General features: G+C 33.2%; 2 protein-coding genes across 4 annotated transcripts; one reads left to right on the top strand and one right to left on the bottom strand.

Moving 5' to 3' along the window:
* Positions 1-1427: 1427 nt before the first annotated feature.
* LOC110812898 (26S proteasome non-ATPase regulatory subunit 12 homolog A) lies at positions 1428-9629 on the top strand. Of its 3 annotated transcripts, none has more exons than XM_022039804.2 (11): positions 1428-1560; positions 1713-1910; positions 3339-3446; positions 3539-3643; positions 3720-3776; positions 3910-4106; positions 8006-8105; positions 8188-8300; positions 8396-8549; positions 8633-8710; positions 9130-9629. In XM_022039804.2, exons 1-11 carry the CDS (start codon positions 1558-1560, stop codon positions 9346-9348), a joined length of 1332 nt encoding a protein of 443 aa, XP_021895496.2. In that variant the 5' UTR covers positions 1428-1557; the 3' UTR covers positions 9349-9629. The 3 variants fall into 3 exon arrangements, with proteins under 3 accessions (XP_021895496.2, XP_021895495.2, XP_021895494.2); XM_022039803.2 differs by lacking the exon at positions 1428-1560 and having other exon boundaries at positions 1707-1910; positions 9130-9376; positions 9511-9629; XM_022039802.2 differs by lacking the exon at positions 1428-1560 and having other exon boundaries at positions 1707-1910.
* A 3227-nt stretch (positions 9630-12856) lies between these two features.
* On the bottom strand, positions 12857-13967 carry LOC110812914 (ethylene-responsive transcription factor ABR1-like). Its single transcript, XM_022039828.2, has 2 exons — positions 13519-13967; positions 12857-13435 (listed from the first exon to the last, which is right to left on the bottom strand). Exons 1-2 carry the CDS (start codon positions 13751-13753, stop codon positions 13044-13046), a joined length of 627 nt encoding a protein of 208 aa, XP_021895520.1. The 5' UTR covers positions 13754-13967; the 3' UTR covers positions 12857-13043.
* Between the last annotated feature and the right edge of the window lie 3454 nt (positions 13968-17421).

Raw genomic sequence — 17421 nt, 5'->3', positions numbered from 1 at the left:
TCCGGCGAGGCACTGGCGGCTAGGGTTTTTGTGGTCAGGTGTGGGTGGGATTATTTATACCCTTTGCCTTTTAATCTCAACCGTCCATCAATATTAAATCTGTACCATTCGATCGCGATTTAATTGGGATTAAATCTGGGCCGTCCATCGCGATGCAATCTGGGCCGTCCGTGCCTGATTGAATCTAGACCGTCCGTGCGCGTGAATCTGGACTGTCCGTACACACGTTTGATCTGGGCTGTCCGTGCGCGCGGGAACGGATCTGGGCCGTCCGATCGCACGCACGCGGATCGCCCACGTGGCTCGTCCCCTGGTCAGCGTTTCCTTGCCACGCGACGCGTCCTGGTTGGCCGAGGCTGCTGACCGGGCCGCTGACGTGGTGCCACTTTTTTAAATTGCGTTTTGACCCTCGATTTCCGATTTTCTTTTCAAAAACACCCCAATAATCTAAATTTTCACCCATTTTTCTCAAAATCAATTTCAATTAAATTCAAATAATTTTTTTATCCAATTTTATCATTATTTTTTTTTCATAAAATTAAATTAAATCAAATTAATTAAAAATAATAAAAAAATTCAAATAATTACAAAATAAAAATAATAACATTTGGGTGTTACAGAAATTATCATTATCTTCATGCTATCACGTTCAATTTATGTTATATGCTAATTGTTAGGAATGAGATTTGGATCTCACATTAAAAGGCATTTGATAATAATAAATATTATGTAATAGTTAATTTTATATTTTTTTAAAATTTATAATCATAAATAAAAATTAAAGTTTTAAAATAATTTTTTATATTCGTTATCAAAAAATTAAATTTTAATTCTATATAGTAATTTATTTTTATTTTTTTTAAGAACAAAATCATCAAAAATTGTAATTTAAATAATTTTAAAAATTAAACGAGTAAATTATAAATTAAATAAGTATTTTCTCTTATTTTTTTAATATTTAATATTATATATAATAAAATAAAAATAATTTAATTAAATATACAATCATATCATTCTATCAATACAAATAAAAATATTTATTATTATCATATATTAATATATAATTTTTTTAAATATTATATAATTATATCATTATCATATAATATCATACATTAATAAATCACCATAAAATTTATCCAAACAAAATATAAATATTTTTTATTTTTTTTATTTAACATTAAACAAGTTAAAATTTTGGGCACTAAATTTAATTAACAACATTTTTGAAATTAAATTATACTATGAATGCAAATTCCATGACCAAATACTAATTTATCCTTTAAAATATGAACAATAAAAATCTCTTTTATAATTAAGCCTTTAAACATTTGATAAGTACTAAAAATCTCCTAAAGAGAATATTATATAACTTGTGGGGTGGATTCGTAAAATCATAACATCTGAGCCCTTTTCGTGCCCAAGGGGTTTAATTTGCTGATTCCCAAAACTTCTCCAGATATTCCTCTCACCGTCTCTCTGCTTCGTTCTAGGGTTCCAAGTTCACTTATTAATTATTTGGATTGTCCGTTTTCTATTAAGGCTTCACGTCAATTCGTAATGGTGAGCTCCCATAACCTCGTTGTTATCAGATCTAGATATATTCACTTTGTTTTTTAATTTCTTCATTTCCTGATTCGTTTTCTCTACCTTCGTCTTCGATCAATTTATGACTTCTTTTTTGGGGATTTTTACGTAATTACGGGGAAATGCAGGAAGGAAATAGAGGAAACTTGGAGACGGAAATAGATAAGCTGTTGAATGTAGAGAAACAGATGAGGTTGGCCGGTGATGTGGCCGGCACCAGGAAGGCAGTCACTGAAATTCTGCAGCTCTGTTTTGAAGCTAAGGACTGGAAACTACTGAATGAACAGATTGTTAACCTGTCGAAAAAAAGAGGCCAACTTAAGCAGGTGATAATGCAGTATGCATGTATGAATTTGTGCTATATGACCTGCATGTAGTGAATACAAATATTTGTTCATAGAAGTGATCTAGTACTACTAGATCGCGTTTGTTTGTCCTGTGGGTGAGTTTTTATGGTTCAATTTGAGGCGTCGCTAGGAGTGTTATCTTAAGGAAGTTTATTATGTCCTTAATGATTATTTGTTGTTTTAGCTAGACGCAATTTGATGTGTTCTCTGTAAGTGATACTATTTTATAGAATTCCGCAGTTGGATATAAATAAGATGATTCAATTATTTGGCTGTTTTAAGCTGTGGAATCCTGTCCTTGTTATCATTTTTTCTTTACTGATTGCAGTTCTGGGAAGCTATAAAGAGCATATGTTGAACCTTGCTGTTTAGCAAGCTGTAATCAGTGTCTTCTGTTTGCATTTCTTAGGACTTCTATGTAACTTGGGAGACTGTTAAATACTAGACCAGAGACCAAGGATAGGAGGTAGAAACAGGGAAGGATTCATACTGGAGTTCTCTTTTTCTGCAGAAGGATATGGAACCAAAAATGTTTATGCAATTCTGCAGAGGGTAATTGATGTAGATCATAATGAGATCAGTTCACTTATTGCAAAGTTGGTTTTCAGATTTGAGTTACTAGAGAAATAATTAAGAAGAAAAATAACCCGGTTCAGATAGATAACCTAAGCAAAGAGGATGCCAGCAACAAAAACTATAGTCTGTATAATGTTCTGAGCCCAAGCACCACTAACCAACAGCTTTTCAGATAGTCCTCCAAAACTCAAATTACTAGTAGCATATGACTTGAAAGCTTATATGGAGCTTAACAATCACATATTTTTCTGATGTGTGATTGGGATATCACAGCTGCTAATATGGAATGTCAGAACTGGCATTAGGTAATAAACTTTGGCACATACACTACACTAAAAATTATCATCTTGGAATTTGGATGTCTGTTGCTTTATGGTATTGACCCTGGATCCTTTGTGGCAATTGCTCCACTGCACCTTATGGCTTAGGGTTAAATGAATTCATTCACCCAAGAGAGAAATGCAGTCTTTGTACTATTTAGAGTTCTATTTTAGTATCTGATACAAGATTCATACTTTTTTATTTTCTGTTTGAATGATATTAAAATTCAGATACACTTGTTTGTTGCTTTCTTTCACCTATGTTTGTCCAAGCATGTATCTAACTGTGACTGAGTATGCTTCAATTTTAAGCTTCTTGTGCTTACTGCTTGGCTATATTCATTTTGTTGTGGTTCTTTTTTTATTGCATATTTCTAGGTAGATTGCCTTGAGAATTTATTAAATTTATCTGTATGATGAATCTAAAATTTTATGGTTATCATGCAAACAGTATACTTAGAAAAATGAACTGTGTATGTTGTTGGTTATTGGGCTAAATATTTATACACAGGCTGTAACTGCGATGGTCCAACAAGCAATGCAATACATTGATGAGACTCCAGATATTGAAACTCGGATAGAGCTTATCAAAACACTAAACAATGTGTCTGCTGGCAAGGTGAGTATATGAGAATAGCCTTTCATGACTTAATTTGACTAGATTATTTCCATATTAATACTGAGTCTTAGTAACCCTTGTCTTTATTGCAGATATACGTTGAAATTGAGAGAGCACGGTTGATCAAGAAACTTGCTAAGATTAAGGAAGAACAAGGCCTTATAGCTGAGGCTGCAGATCTGATGCAAGAAGTTGCGGTGAGTGCTTATGTCTATACCATGGCACATTATTTAGTTTGTCTAGGGCATGCCTTATAATGAATTTGAATTACAGGTTGAAACATTTGGTGCTATGGCAAAAACTGAGAAAATTGCATTCATACTTGAACAAGTAAGCACTTCTTTCTCTGTGATCATTGAGGTTATCTTTACTTCATACAGATTGGAGCTAGGTTACATTGTATATTATGTTTTTGATGCTACTAGTGTCTTTTTTTTTTTCTGATTAGAGTTAAACTTTGCAGGTGCGATTATGCCTGGATCGCCAAGATTATGTCCGTGCGCAGATCCTGTCAAGAAAGATCAGTCCAAGAGTTTTTGATGCTGACACTACCAAAGAGAAGAAAAAACCCAAAGAAGGTGACAATGTTGTTGAAGAGGCTCCTGCTGATATACCCTCATTGTTGGAGTTAAAGCGGATTTACTATGAGCTTATGATACGGTACTTGCTAAGATTTTTTTGCTCTGTACTCACTTCAAATCTCATGGAGGGTTCACCAGTGGTGCCAAGATCTTTTATTTGATCATGACATTCTATATATGTGCATACTTTTTAGTTGGTTTTTCATCATTTTAATGTTTTTTTTCGCCATCATGAGCCTATGCATGTTATAGCAGCCTGTGACTTTTCCTGTTTGATAGATCGATAAAAGAAACCAAGTTACTTTTTACTATTTCGCTAAAACATGGGGGGAAACAGGATCTTCTAATTTTGAACTCATGGTCTTGCACCCTTTGCTCAGCTGTATTTTCTTACTTTCTCATATTTATGTTGATGTTGCAATATTTAATCCTAACAAGCTTATCAGCACTCAGAAAGTATTTGGTCTAGGACGTCATAATATCATTCAAAATTTCTGTATGCAGAATAAAGCAAATGGTGTAAAAAATGAGAGGAAAAGGTTTAGGTCTAAATTTAGGTTTTGTATCTAGCGACAGCAAGAGGGATGAAAGTGCGAAAGTAAAGTTGATGGGGATGGATGAAGTTACGACAATGCCCATAAATCATGTTTGATGCATGTGACTTAAAATTAATGGCACCCTCTTAATTAAAGGCGCAATTGCAGAGAGTGAAAATTGAAGGTGCAAAGTTCCTTGTGTGAATTTTGAAACTATAGGATGTAAAAAGAGGTGCATGTAAGAATAATGGGTATCTTTTGTTAATTTTCCTTGATAATTATTATTAAAATCATATATACATGCCTTTATATATATGCTTTTATACTTTCTGTCTGCATGCAGTCTCATTTCCTGTCTCTTTGTGATACTTTTTGAATTATAATTTGGTCTTCGGAATGCTATTTTAGGTGTAAAAATTGAATGTTTAGACATGTTTGTCACATCATCCTCTCCAGGGATTCGCATAGTTAAGTAGTGGAGGACCACAAACTGTATAATTTAGAGGTCTCTTGAACTACTCTTGCAATATTGTAAACAATTGACATCTTATCTGATCTTAGACCTACCTGTACTTTTCGGAAATTGCATGTACATTTATTTTACTTTATAAAAGCAAAATATGTAGATTGGTCTATTTATCTACCTTATCATGCTAAAAATGTTCCAATTTTTAAACCATAAATAAAATGTATATTGTCTTTTTCTACTTGCTGGTTATATATTACTTGACTCTTTCTCTGTAGTTGGGCTGTATGGTGGTTTATTTCTGACTCTCTGTCTCCTTTGTATTTCCTTTCTGAAAAGAATCTTTTTTTGTCTTCACCTATAAACTTTTATGACTATGTAGAAGGAATTTGGAAATGCATATAGCAGTAGTTTCTTAGCTGCAGTTGTTTGTTCTTTTACTCTTGGAGATTATTCTCTAGATTCAGAGAACTAAGCTCTTATCACTTATCTCCTTGTCTATCTTCCGGGTGATTTGGGAAGTGGGGGATTAAAAGGGCATTTGAGGGCACTGAGTCTACTTTTAGTAGAGTTAGGGCTTTATGGTTCTAGACCTTCTATTTTTTTTATTTAGAGTCATCCTCTTATTTCCTCTGAAGATTTAGGGGACCTCATCATATTTTGGTTGATTTGCAAAGCTCTTTATACATGGGTGGCACCGTTTTGATGTTGCTGTTAATTTGTCTTCTCTTTTTTTCCCTTTTGGAAAATCATTGCTTGGATCCTCTTTAATAGAATAGTTATTTCCATTTCTCATTTCGGTTTCAGTTCTTTAGCTACTTCATTTGTTAAAACAACAATTGCAAGCAGTTTTCTGATCCTTTGGTGCAGGTTGCAACTGAAGTGAAGTTTGATTGTCCTCCTTGTTTGACTGATGTTACTGCAGTCTTTTGTTTGTTTTGAATGTTTAATGTGATGAATCACATTGTTGGCATGCTTATCTTTAGTTACCCTTGCGAGAAGTGATATGTTTTGGTTCACAGGTTTGGATGTCCTGGATTTTGGATTGGATAACCACTAAGTTGTATTATTCTTTTCCAAAAAAAAATGCAGAGTGAGCTCATAAATTACTGATTTTAAAGAAATTGGTCTTGTCCTGTAAAGGTGGATTGGAAGATTTAAGTTTGCAATCAGTATCAGTCATGAAATGCAGCTAAGATAATTGTAACTTTGCTAGGAAACACATTTTGGAAAAGAAAAACGTCAAAAATGAGTATTGAAAATGCAGTTGCAATGACATTATGGTAGTTGTTCTGGCTGGTTAAATGCATTGGCTGTTAGCTTTTATGTTTTGTACCTTCGAAATACCAACATCTCATTCTCAGTGTCTTAGCATGCTTGCATAGGGATGTCTGATTCACCTTACTTCATAGAGCTTACAAGCTCTCTAACAAATGTATGCTTATATTTTTAAAAAATAAGTTGTTGTAATGTTTGGGTGATATGATGTTAAAAGCTTCATTAGTTTCACTTGCGTATTTGGTAAAAATGTAGCTTATAAGCTTTCAGTTTTGTCAAAATAAAATATGATGCCATTATTTTTAGTAAGGGTAGATTATATGGGAATTCCTTCTTTATCGGCCTAATTGCAACTGAATGGATTAGTTCAAAAAAATTACAACCTAGTTCTTGTGTTTTAACCAAACATTGCTACTCAGTCCAATGGACTAATAGAGGTTGAAGTCACTATTAAAATTCAATTCAATTTTTTTCCCTCAAGAGAAAACATATGAAACATTCATTTGGAAATTAAAACACGAAATCTTGAAAACACTGAAAAATTTCAACCAAAATTTGGGAGAGCTCGGGGGAATTGATATTAGAAAAGCTTGATCTTTCAAACTTTCTCCTTATTTTGGTCAAGATTCTTCATTTCTTCAGGATTTTTGTGCTTTATCTTTTAAAGGAGTAGATTATGTCTCCATGGAAAAAGAAATTAGTTTATTTGATTGAGTTGTAATGTTATTTAAATCACAAAAGTTGCTTGTAATTTTTTCAAATTAATGGACGGTATTGTAATTAGCTCCTTGTGATTTGTATGAACCTCCTTGTGATTTACGATTTCAATAATGCAACAGTCAGAATATAGTTTCTTTGAGAAATTCAATCATCTACACTTTTTAAATAAATTAATGAAATGTAAAAGTGAGATATTACTTGCTAATTTCTAGATTAATTTTTATTTTTACATTAGTACATAATTATTTAGTAATACTTAATTATTATATTAATAATAATTTGAAATATATATTATTTGACTGTATGAAATTATAAAATTGTAGTTGGTCATTATTTAGTAATTATTTCTAATGTCCTTAGCTGCAGTATTATTATTATTAATTTTTTAAATGTATCTGGTACAATGACCATGTTTCCATTCTTGGAAAACAAACAAAATTTGATAAAACAAACTTTACTTTTGATTGTCAAACCAAGTGTTAGAATTGAGAGAGAGCTCCATATAGTGGAGTAGGAAGAATGACAGAGAGAAGAGACTAGGAGATGTCTTTAAAAGGATATAGGTTAGATTTTTACAATTTAGAGGGTAATTTGGTTTCATTGGTCAACAACAATGTTTTCAAGTGCTTATAGATTGTGTAATATAAAATTGAAAGGCCAGCAGCTTTCTAAAAATGCTTCTGCGAGACTTGTCAGCTGTCTAATAAACTCTTGTTTTTTACCAAATGCGTAAAAAAAATTTTAAACATTGTTAGAGAGTGTATAAGCTTCTATTAACAAAAAAGTAAGCTATGGAACACTCTGTTGATGATTTGTCTTGATCTCGTACTTGTTAACCCATTAGAATTTTCTCTACCATTAGCTTCTTTATGAGCTATTCATTAAGCACGTGTCTGTGTATATATATGTATATATGTATAAGGGTAGCACTGTATAACATCGGTAGCAGATATTTCACTAAAATTGTCATTTTTGTAGGTATTATTCTCATAACAGCGATTACCTTGAAATATGCCGATGCTATAAGGCAATTTATGGGATTCCATCTGTGAAAGAAACTCCCGCACACTGGATTCCAGTAAAGTTCATTCCTCGATTAATATCCCTGCATGTCTTAATATGCTATTTGGTTAATTTCATAAGGTGTATTCTGAGTGCAGGTTCTGAGAAAAATCTGTTGGTATTTAGTATTGTCACCACATGATCCTATGCAGTCGAGCCTTTTGAATTCAACTTTGGAGGATAAGAATCTTTCCGAAATTCCACATTTCAGGTGTTTCTTATTGTTTGAAACAGCTCTAGTCCTTGCAGAGTTGATGCTCCATTTTAACTTGAAATTGATCATTTTTTCTTACTTATCTGTCGTAGGTTGCTGTTGAAACAGTTGGTGACAATGGAGGTCATCCAATGGACATCACTTTGGACTGCATATAGAGATGAGTTTGAGAATGAGAAGAACATGCTTGGAGGCTCCTTGGTTGACAAAGCTGCAGAGGATCTGAGACAAAGGATAATTGAACATGTACAATGCTTCCAGTCATGTGCCTTAATTTTTTTCTCCCTACTTGTGATCCTATTATTCATTCACATGATTAATTTTTCCAGAATATCCTTGTTGTTTCCAAGTATTACGCAAGGATTACCTTGAAGAGACTTGCTGAATTGCTGTGCCTTAGCATCCAGGTTGGCTACTGCTATTTTGGATTTTGTTATTGGAAGTTTTAATGGTTACTGGGTGCACCAAGAATGCTTTGACCAGTGAGAAAGAGGTGTTTTTGGATGCTATTTTTGGTCATCCTACTAACGTTGAGCTTTTGAAGTGTATCAGCTTGGGTTTTGTTTTAGTTCTTTGTTAAACCCTAACCACTTTGTTTCCATGTATTGTAATCTGTAAATAATCCAGCCTATTTGAGGGGGACAGGATTCTCTTAGTTTAACTGGTCCAGTCAAGGTAGTTTCTCTCATTGGTAGTGCAGGATCTTTTTCCTTTTCTTCAAGCAAACATTCATTTTACTTTTGGTAGGATGCACAAATTTATTAGTTCCTGCTGTTCAGTGCTGCTACAAGGAAAAGTGTTAATTCTTATTCTTTCCATGATTCAGGAAACTGAGAAACATCTTTCGGATATGGTTGTCTCCAAAGCACTGGTTGCAAAGATTGATCGGCCAATGGGAATAGTCTGTTTCCAAGTTGCTAAGGATAGCAATGACATCCTCAACTCGTGGTCAATGAACTTGGAGAAACTCCTTGACCTTGTTGAGAAGAGTTGCCATCAAATACACAAGGAAACCATGGTCCACAAAGCTGCTTTAAAAGTTTGAGAAAGGATGCCTTCATCGCTAATGGCAGGTTGAACTCTCATCTTTCCCACTGGTCTTCTCCGTACTGCTCATGTCCAATGATTATATTATTGTAGAGGGGGGCCAAAGGCAGAAGTCAAGTGTCCATTTGATGACTGTACTTTTGTTCTTTGATCTTTTCAGGTTCCGTTCAAGTTGAAACTTTCTATGAGTATTAGCAGGATCATTCAAATATTTGCTTATTGAGATGTTCAGGCATGTGTTTGTCAGGTTCTTTTCCAAATAGAATTTCCTTAATCTTATTAGTGATGAGAGGTAGATAATTTCAATGGGGTTGCTAGAACTGATATTAAGATCTACTGGAATATAACACAGACTATGGCGGGAACCTAGAAGGGCTTGTTTTACAGCAGTGGAAAGAAATTAAATTTGCTTGCTTTATTCTTATTGGTTGGATTGCTTAAAATTTTTTCCTTGGAAAATAAATCTTCCCATTTGGCCGGATAATACACTTTTGAGTACATAATTTCTTTAGAAACTTGATTTAGACTAGTCATAGTTGTTTAAAATTGCAAGCTGAAATTAATTGAAAAAACTTGAATCACATTTTCTTTTAATTTACACGAATTTACTTTGATTTTATAATTTTTTTACTTCAATGTGAATAGAAGTCGGAACCTCCTATAATCACCCAATTGTTATTTTCAGATCTTTATGCAATAACCGACTAAAATTAAGTAAAAATATATACAATTAAGAGCATCTTTTTTACCATAAAAGTAAATAGAGACCATAAACAAGGAGTGTATAGAATAATGAGACTATCCAAAGGAAATAGTCATGGTTGATTAAACAAGGGAATTAATCTTAGGAATTTTTTTGAAATCTAGTAAGAGGAAAAAAATGTGTTCTAATAATTAAGAAATATATATTTACAAAAGAGAGACTGACAATTATATGATAGTGTACAGTGAATAAGAAAAGTATAATTTCTCAGTTGGTGGAGGCAACCACTTTTTGAAGCGTTTAGAAGGCTTCCCGATTGACTCACGGCAATAGATTCATTAGGAACAGTGAAGTAACATCCTATCATCTACAAGATTCTAGATGGGCATATAGTTGACCAAACAGATAAGGCAAAATCTAATTTAACGTAGCCAAACACGTCCTTTCTAATCCATTGACACTAGACTCAACCCCACTCTGGCTTTGCCCCACTCCTCCACTCCCACCCTATTCATCTACACAAACCCCACCCTCTTTATCTACAGTAGACACTACTAATCTATGTAAATAATACAATATGAAGAGTTACTTACAAGCGTATTTGGTGGGATAAGAAAATTGTAAATAAATTTTGATTCTGTTATTTGATCACTCAAAGAAGTTTTCTAGCAAAAATTTATAAATTAATCATGATTATATTAGAAGTAAATGTAATTACAATTTAACTCATGGAACCAATAATTACATTAGAATTTACAATCATGGTGTTTACATGCGTTGTGATGTCTCTAAGAAATGTTTCCAACTAAAGAAATGTCTCACTCAATGTACATGGAATTTTCAAAATTATTATCATATAATTGAAACATTTAGAAATTCTAACCTCTGCCCACAACTCCTCAAAAGTTGAAAATTTCTGTGGTTACTACTTGTAATGCCCTAAAATATTACATGTACTAATAATGTCAAGAAACAATTTTAAACATTAGCAATGTAAAACAATAACTTTGGAATTTCAAAATATACATAAATGACTACAAGTATTAAAATTTTCAAAAATACTCTTCTTAACAACGATCTAAAATGTTTGAAGCATTTGACAAAGTACTCAAAATATAAAAATATCTAAAAAAATTTATAATCGTTTAAAATACTCAAAAATATCTCAAAATATTTGAAAAAAACTCAAAAAAAAATGGTAATAATTATTAATAATGTTAAAAGATTTATCTAAATTTTCAAAATGGTTAAAAATATTTTTAATTATTTAAATTTTCTAAAAAAATATTTACATACTTAGAATACCTAAAAATATATTTAAATAATTCGAAAACTCATAATTGATTTTGAATGTCTAAAATATCCTGAGTATTTGAATTAATTAAACATAATTTTAATTTCTCAAAATGCATAAATATCAACAAGTATGTAATATAGAAAAAATATTCACTAGTACCAAGAAAAATCACAAAACTTTTTAAGTAACTTGAATGTATTGAATACTTAAAATATAAAAAAAATTTCAAGTGCGTAGATGCCAAAAACCGATCATAAATACCAAAAATAATGTGAGAAAACCCAAGAAAATGAATGTCTAGTAGTGCTTAAGTGCCCAAAATATCCCCGCATTTGAGTGCATTCCACGTAGTGTAATGTATTATTAGATATTCTAAATGTTTAGACATTTTTTTGTCTTTTAAATATCAAATGTACTTCTAAAATTTTTTAATACTTAGAGATTATTTAGGATTTCTAGATCATTTGAGTTTATTTTTAAGCATTCTAGATACTTAAAGATAATTACATGCATTTATGATAATTTTGAATATTCTAAGTACCTATAGACGATTTTGGTTGTTAGTAGTCGGAGATATTTTTGGATATTAAGGGCATTGTTTGGTGTTTCAAATACTAATAGACATTCTTAAGTGTTTCATATACTTGGAGATATTACTACCATATTGTTCAATTGAGAGGAAGTTTAAAAGGATAAAATATTTCCAACATGAGATAACTGAGTGCATTATTTATATATTAATTTGGAAACTAGAATGCTTAATGAATATTACTTCTTTATATAACTCTCGTATTACATTACGATAATATTTTCACCGATAACTTTTATCTCAAGTGTTAATATAACACCCAAAAAAGTTGCAATTGCAAATGCTGCAAACTCAACATTATAGGTTATTATCAACAATCTCACGAATTGTCATATTACTCAAACTATTCATTTGAAGTTTTGTATAATAATTTTTAAATCGCAAATTTAATTAGTAATTGACTCTAAAACAATAATTACATTTAACTCTTAAATTTATGATAAGGTTAAGTTGTCTCTTATCTTTATTTTAATATTATATTAAATTGCATGAAATAAAATTATCCTTTCACATAACAAAATCTACCCTCTTTATAACTTGTTTACTCTAAACTCTACTCAATTAAAAAGTACTTAAATGATAACTAGCGGGCTCATCTTCTCCATATTTTATTACATCAAATGTCTCAACTATACAAATTAATTTGGAGATTACAAAAGAAAGTGGCTTAAAGGCTTCCACCATAAAATAATTCGGGCACAATACCATGCATGTAGAGATTATCAAAATGAAAAAAGGACGTCGATACTAATCAAATATATCGCATTAAAAGATATGAAAATGTAATATGTTTGCTATTAAGTTTACTTGATTGATTGATTATTATTTTTTATTTAGCTTAATTAATTATTTACCCTACTCTTATGCATGAAAATTTCAAGATTAAATTGATGACAATCACACAATAATATCAACAATAAGTGAACAGTGGTCAACCGAATCCAGAACGTAAACTGTTGACTTTCAAATTATTTAGTTGAGAACTTGTAATACACATCTGACAAAGCGGGGCGGTGGCTGGAACCATCCAAATTATACTTTCTTCTTTAAGTTTAATAATCAACAACAAAAAAAAAAAAAAAAAATCTCCAAATTAAACTGGAATCATCCAGAGGAAGAAGAAGGGTATGGAGGCTGCGACGGAAACTGTGCACCGGTGCTTTGCATGGGTGCAGAGAACATGGGAACCAACCCCGACGGCGACGGCGATGGTGAAGGCGATGATCGTAGCTTGACGTTCTCCGGGAAGTTGAGTTTAGCTTTGCTTCCTCTGAAACTGAGAGCGGCCTGATCGTAGGCTCTGGCTGCGGCCTCCGCCGTATCAAAAGTTCCCAGCCAAACTCGAGTCGCCTTGAATGGATCTCTTATCTCCGCTGCCCACTTCCCCCATGGCCTCTGTCTCACTCCTCTGTATTTTCTTCTACCTTCTTCTCTACCGCTACTGCTACTGCTACTGTATTCGTACGTTACAACCGTCTGATTTTGATCTCCTCTAACTTCACATTTCATGTAAATTAATTACGTTATGATCGTGTATAATTAATTAATTTACATTTGAATTAAACAGACAAGTAAATACCTGGTATGGAAGAAGATGAGTCTACTGCATGTGGGATCACATAAGATGGGCCACCATCTCTGTGTTCTTCTTCTCCTTCTTCTTCTTCTTCTTTTCTTGCTCCGTTCTGAACCTCAGATCCCGAAGACCACCAATCTTCAAACCCATCATTAACAGTGGGCATCTCTCCAGCCACCACGTGGGTCAGAGCAGAAACCATGGCCGACATTTCCCTCTCCCTACGCCCACTCATCATCAATGCCTCGTATTCATCATACGCCCACGCATCATCTTCAACCTTCCGCCGGTTCGCCACCTTTGCAGAAACCACGAAGTTTACGTCGCTGATTCTTTTTTATTTTTCTTTCCTGGGAAGCAAATCTAGCAACCTAAGCGATCTTCTTAAACTTGGACAACTACATATATATACATATATATGTATCCAGTAGGCAAGTTGTGTAGGTGTGTGTGAAGATTATTTCAAATCTTAGGCGCCGCCATAGAAGAGTCGGTTGGGTAGCTATTGTATTTGTAACCAAAATTTTTATTTTGGCTTCTTCTCTCATTAAATGAACATAATTGTTAAATGGGTAATGGGAAAAGAATATATATACACGTATATGTATAAGAATTAATTAAGAGCAAAAGTGGGGTGTCGGGTGGGGTAGCAATTAGCCAAATGGAGCAATTTATGAGGTTAAAATTAAATGTTAACAAGAGAAAGAGAGAGTCAAATTGGTGTGAATGTTTCCAAAACAATAAAAAAGAAGAGGCACCAGCCACGGAGGTTGAGTCGGTGGTGAATACGAAGTCTACATGTAAAACATATGGCAGAGCCGACAAAGGACCCTTTTTGTCATGTCGTGTATGAAGCAAAAGCCCATTTTACTTTTTTATATCCACTATCAGATCCGGGTTCAAACCCGACCCACAGCTCCACCGGGTAATCCAGCGGATTGCCCATTTACCTACTTATATGGGCTTCTTGCTCTAAGCTCTAAAATTTTCAAATATATTTTCACAAATAATATTTAATTACATTTTTATGGGTTGGCTTCTAACACCCACAAATTTTCTGTTTTAATTAAATAATTAATGAATATAATTTTTATTATTTTATTTTATTTCGTTTTATTTAATTTAGAGTAAAAAAAATGAAATAAATTGATGGAGAATTTAATTGAAAATAATTTTAAAAAAAATGAGTGAAAATTTGAGTTCTGTGAGTATTTTTTTTAAAAAAAATAAAAAAACAGAGGCCAAAACGTAATTTTGAGAAGTTTCGCCACGTCAGACGTCCGGTCAGCAGCCCTGACCAACCAAGACGCGCCAAGTGGCAGAGACACTGATGCGGGAGGCCACACGGGGGGTCACGTGAGCGATCTGCGTGCCCGCGATCGAACGATTGATGTCAGTTCCCGCGCGCACAGATAGCCTGGATGCACTCCCTCCCAAACGTGATCGAACGGCCTGATTCAAATACGATCGGATGGTCCAAAGTGAATCGCGATGGATGATCCATAGTCACTCCCTATTTAATCGCGATCGAATGGTTCATATCAAACGCGATGGAAGCGGATGGATATAAATAACTCTCATCCGCACTAAACCCTAACCCTAGCCGCTAGAATCCATCGCCAGAGAAGATGACCCAGTTGCCGGAGAGCCGATCGCCACCATCCGCCGCTGCACCAGAACCCTTTCTGACCGCTAAAAAAGGAAAAAAACTTTCTCTTTTATATGAAATTCAATTTTAAGCTCACCCATGGCCAAATCAGAGTGGAAAGACCGTCAATTGACCAAAAAACACAGGTAAAGCCCGATGACGCTGCCGCATGAAATTTCACAAAATGTCTCCGACGATGCCCTTTCCGATTCCCGTTTCGCATAATTCTTTCACCGTTGTGATTATTATTTTTTTCTCTACAGGTTGACCGAAGCAAAATACCCAATCGCAACATGAGCTGGAGGAGCCGCTGCACCGGAGAGCCCCGCCACCGGTGAGTTTCAGTTTTTCGTATTTTTTCGACCAACTAAGACCCTTTAACGTATTTTTTCGCAGGGATCGATGCAAAACTGACTGAAAACGGCCTATCTGAGGCGGATCGCCGCCGGGTTGGAATTTCAAAATTGGCTGACTGGGCCCTGGGATTGATTTTAGATTTATTTAAAATATTTGTAGATACTATTACCACATTTCAGTTCCCGGATAAAAATCCAGGGAACACATGGACCGCCCATAGGCGCAGTTAACAATTTAGCTTTTCGGGCGTCAAATCGAATAAGGATCCCTCATCCTATTCTCTATCATATAACTAAAATTTAAATAAATAATAATGTGGCATTTTGTGCGATTTTAGTAAACATGCATAATTAATTACGATTTGCTAATGGAGCCAGAATCGGAAATTATCTACTGTTGTTGTTAATTATTTTTACAATTTACCTACATGATAGTATCTTATTTATTTAGTTTATAGTTTGAACACATGTATGGTTTTTTTTACGTATTTACTGCTGAATCGAAAAAAAATGAAATTTAAACGATATATAAATTATGTGATTAAATGATTAGATAAAACGACAGTCTTAGTGGATATCCTGGGAGATGGTGGACGGACTGGGTACATAGGGAACCCTACTGTGAACGTTGTCTTATACCGGATGAGGTATGAAAACTTGATAATTTGGTGCTCATACCAGACGAAGTATGAGAACGACCCACTTCACCCTCATACCGGACGGAGTATTGGGGTTTGGTAAATTGGCACTCATACCGAACGAGTTATGAGGACGACCCATGATTGAGAATGATAAATAAAAGGGTTCACGTATAACGGGAACATCCCTATGAACTCCCATGGATACCAACAGCCTAGTGAAAAAAGTGGTAGTTATTGTTTGGTTTATTGATATTGTATATGGATTTATAACATGTACTATGATGACTGATTATGCATGAGATACTGATCTATACGATATTGTTGTTCTTACAGGTTATTTTCATAAATTCTACGATAGTAAGTGAACGAGAAATAATTTTATGATCGATAAATTAATTTACTAAATTTAATGCTCTATTAGTAGTTTTCGATTTTATACCAACTTTTACTTATGTGTCGATTATATAGTGTGATATCCTTATTAGGGTAGTGTAACTCATCATTTATTTAACAATTTCATATCAAGATAACCAGGTTCCAGAGCTCGATCCACAAGAAGATTTTAAGTAGATGCTATATATTTTATATTTTTCAGTTGTTTCCTTATTTATTGTATTTATTTCAAAGAATAAATTTCATAATACTATTTAGTATTTTTAAGTTATTGTTTAAGGAATGTAAAATTTAATGTTTATTTCGCTTCCATACTTAAGTTATTATATGTTTCCTTTAGCTATTTCCGGGACCGTTACATGGCTAATGAAAAATAGAAACATGATCCAAAGCTTAAATTCACATTTTTTAAGGATATTTTTGGCGACAGTCGTAGTTTTTATTGTAAGGTTATAAGTGTTTAAAAATAATTGTTGAGAAAAAAACATTTTAATGAGAAGCTATTAGGTGTTTAATGAAAATAACTCTATAGGTTGAGTGTTTAATTATAATTAGTTGTTTGTAAAACAGTCATGGATACAACAAAAATATAAGTTAAATTAATTACGATATAAAGAGAGAGAGAGAGAGAGTATAGCAAATTAATTAAATTAATATATAATATGAATTATATATTTTTATAAAAATGTTAGAAGCCACATAATTCAATTTACTTATTAAACCATTCATAATTTTTGATTTCATCGTATCCATAAAGATAAAAACTTATTTATCTTTTTTAAAAACTATATGTTATTTTCTTTTTTTTAAAAAAAAAATTAATGAATTTGAAATCATTAAATAACTATGAAAATATATAAACAAATAA

Source organism: Carica papaya, chromosome 6 (genome assembly GCF_054855325.1).
Source record: "Carica papaya isolate Zhongbai chromosome 6, ASM5485532v1, whole genome shotgun sequence".
Lineage (NCBI taxonomy): Eukaryota > Viridiplantae > Streptophyta > Magnoliopsida > Brassicales > Caricaceae > Carica > Carica papaya.
The sequence above is the reverse complement of the archived record's forward strand: the minus strand, read 5'-3'. Positions and strand labels throughout refer to the sequence as shown.

What these genes read in the sequence shown, in the direction of transcription:
- LOC110812898 (XM_022039803.2), top strand. Translation starts at nt 1,707, where the DNA reads ATGCAGGAAGGAAATAGAGGAAACTTGGAGACGGAAATAGATAAGCTG. An exon ending in AAAGAGGCCAACTTAAGCAG is followed by an intron (nt 1,911 to 3,338) that starts GTGATAATGCAG and finishes ATTTATACACAG; the next exon opens with GCTGTAACTGCGATGGTCCA. An exon ending in TCCGAAATTCCACATTTCAG is followed by an intron (nt 8,301 to 8,395) that starts GTGTTTCTTATT and finishes TATCTGTCGTAG; the next exon opens with GTTGCTGTTGAAACAGTTGG.
- LOC110812914 (XM_022039828.2), bottom strand. Translation starts at nt 13,753, where the DNA reads ATGATGAGTGGGCGTAGGGAGAGGGAAATGTCGGCCATGGTTTCTGCT. An exon ending in CTCATCTTCTTCCATACCAG is followed by an intron (nt 13,436 to 13,518) that starts GTATTTACTTGT and finishes TGAAATGTGAAG; the next exon opens with TTAGAGGAGATCAAAATCAG.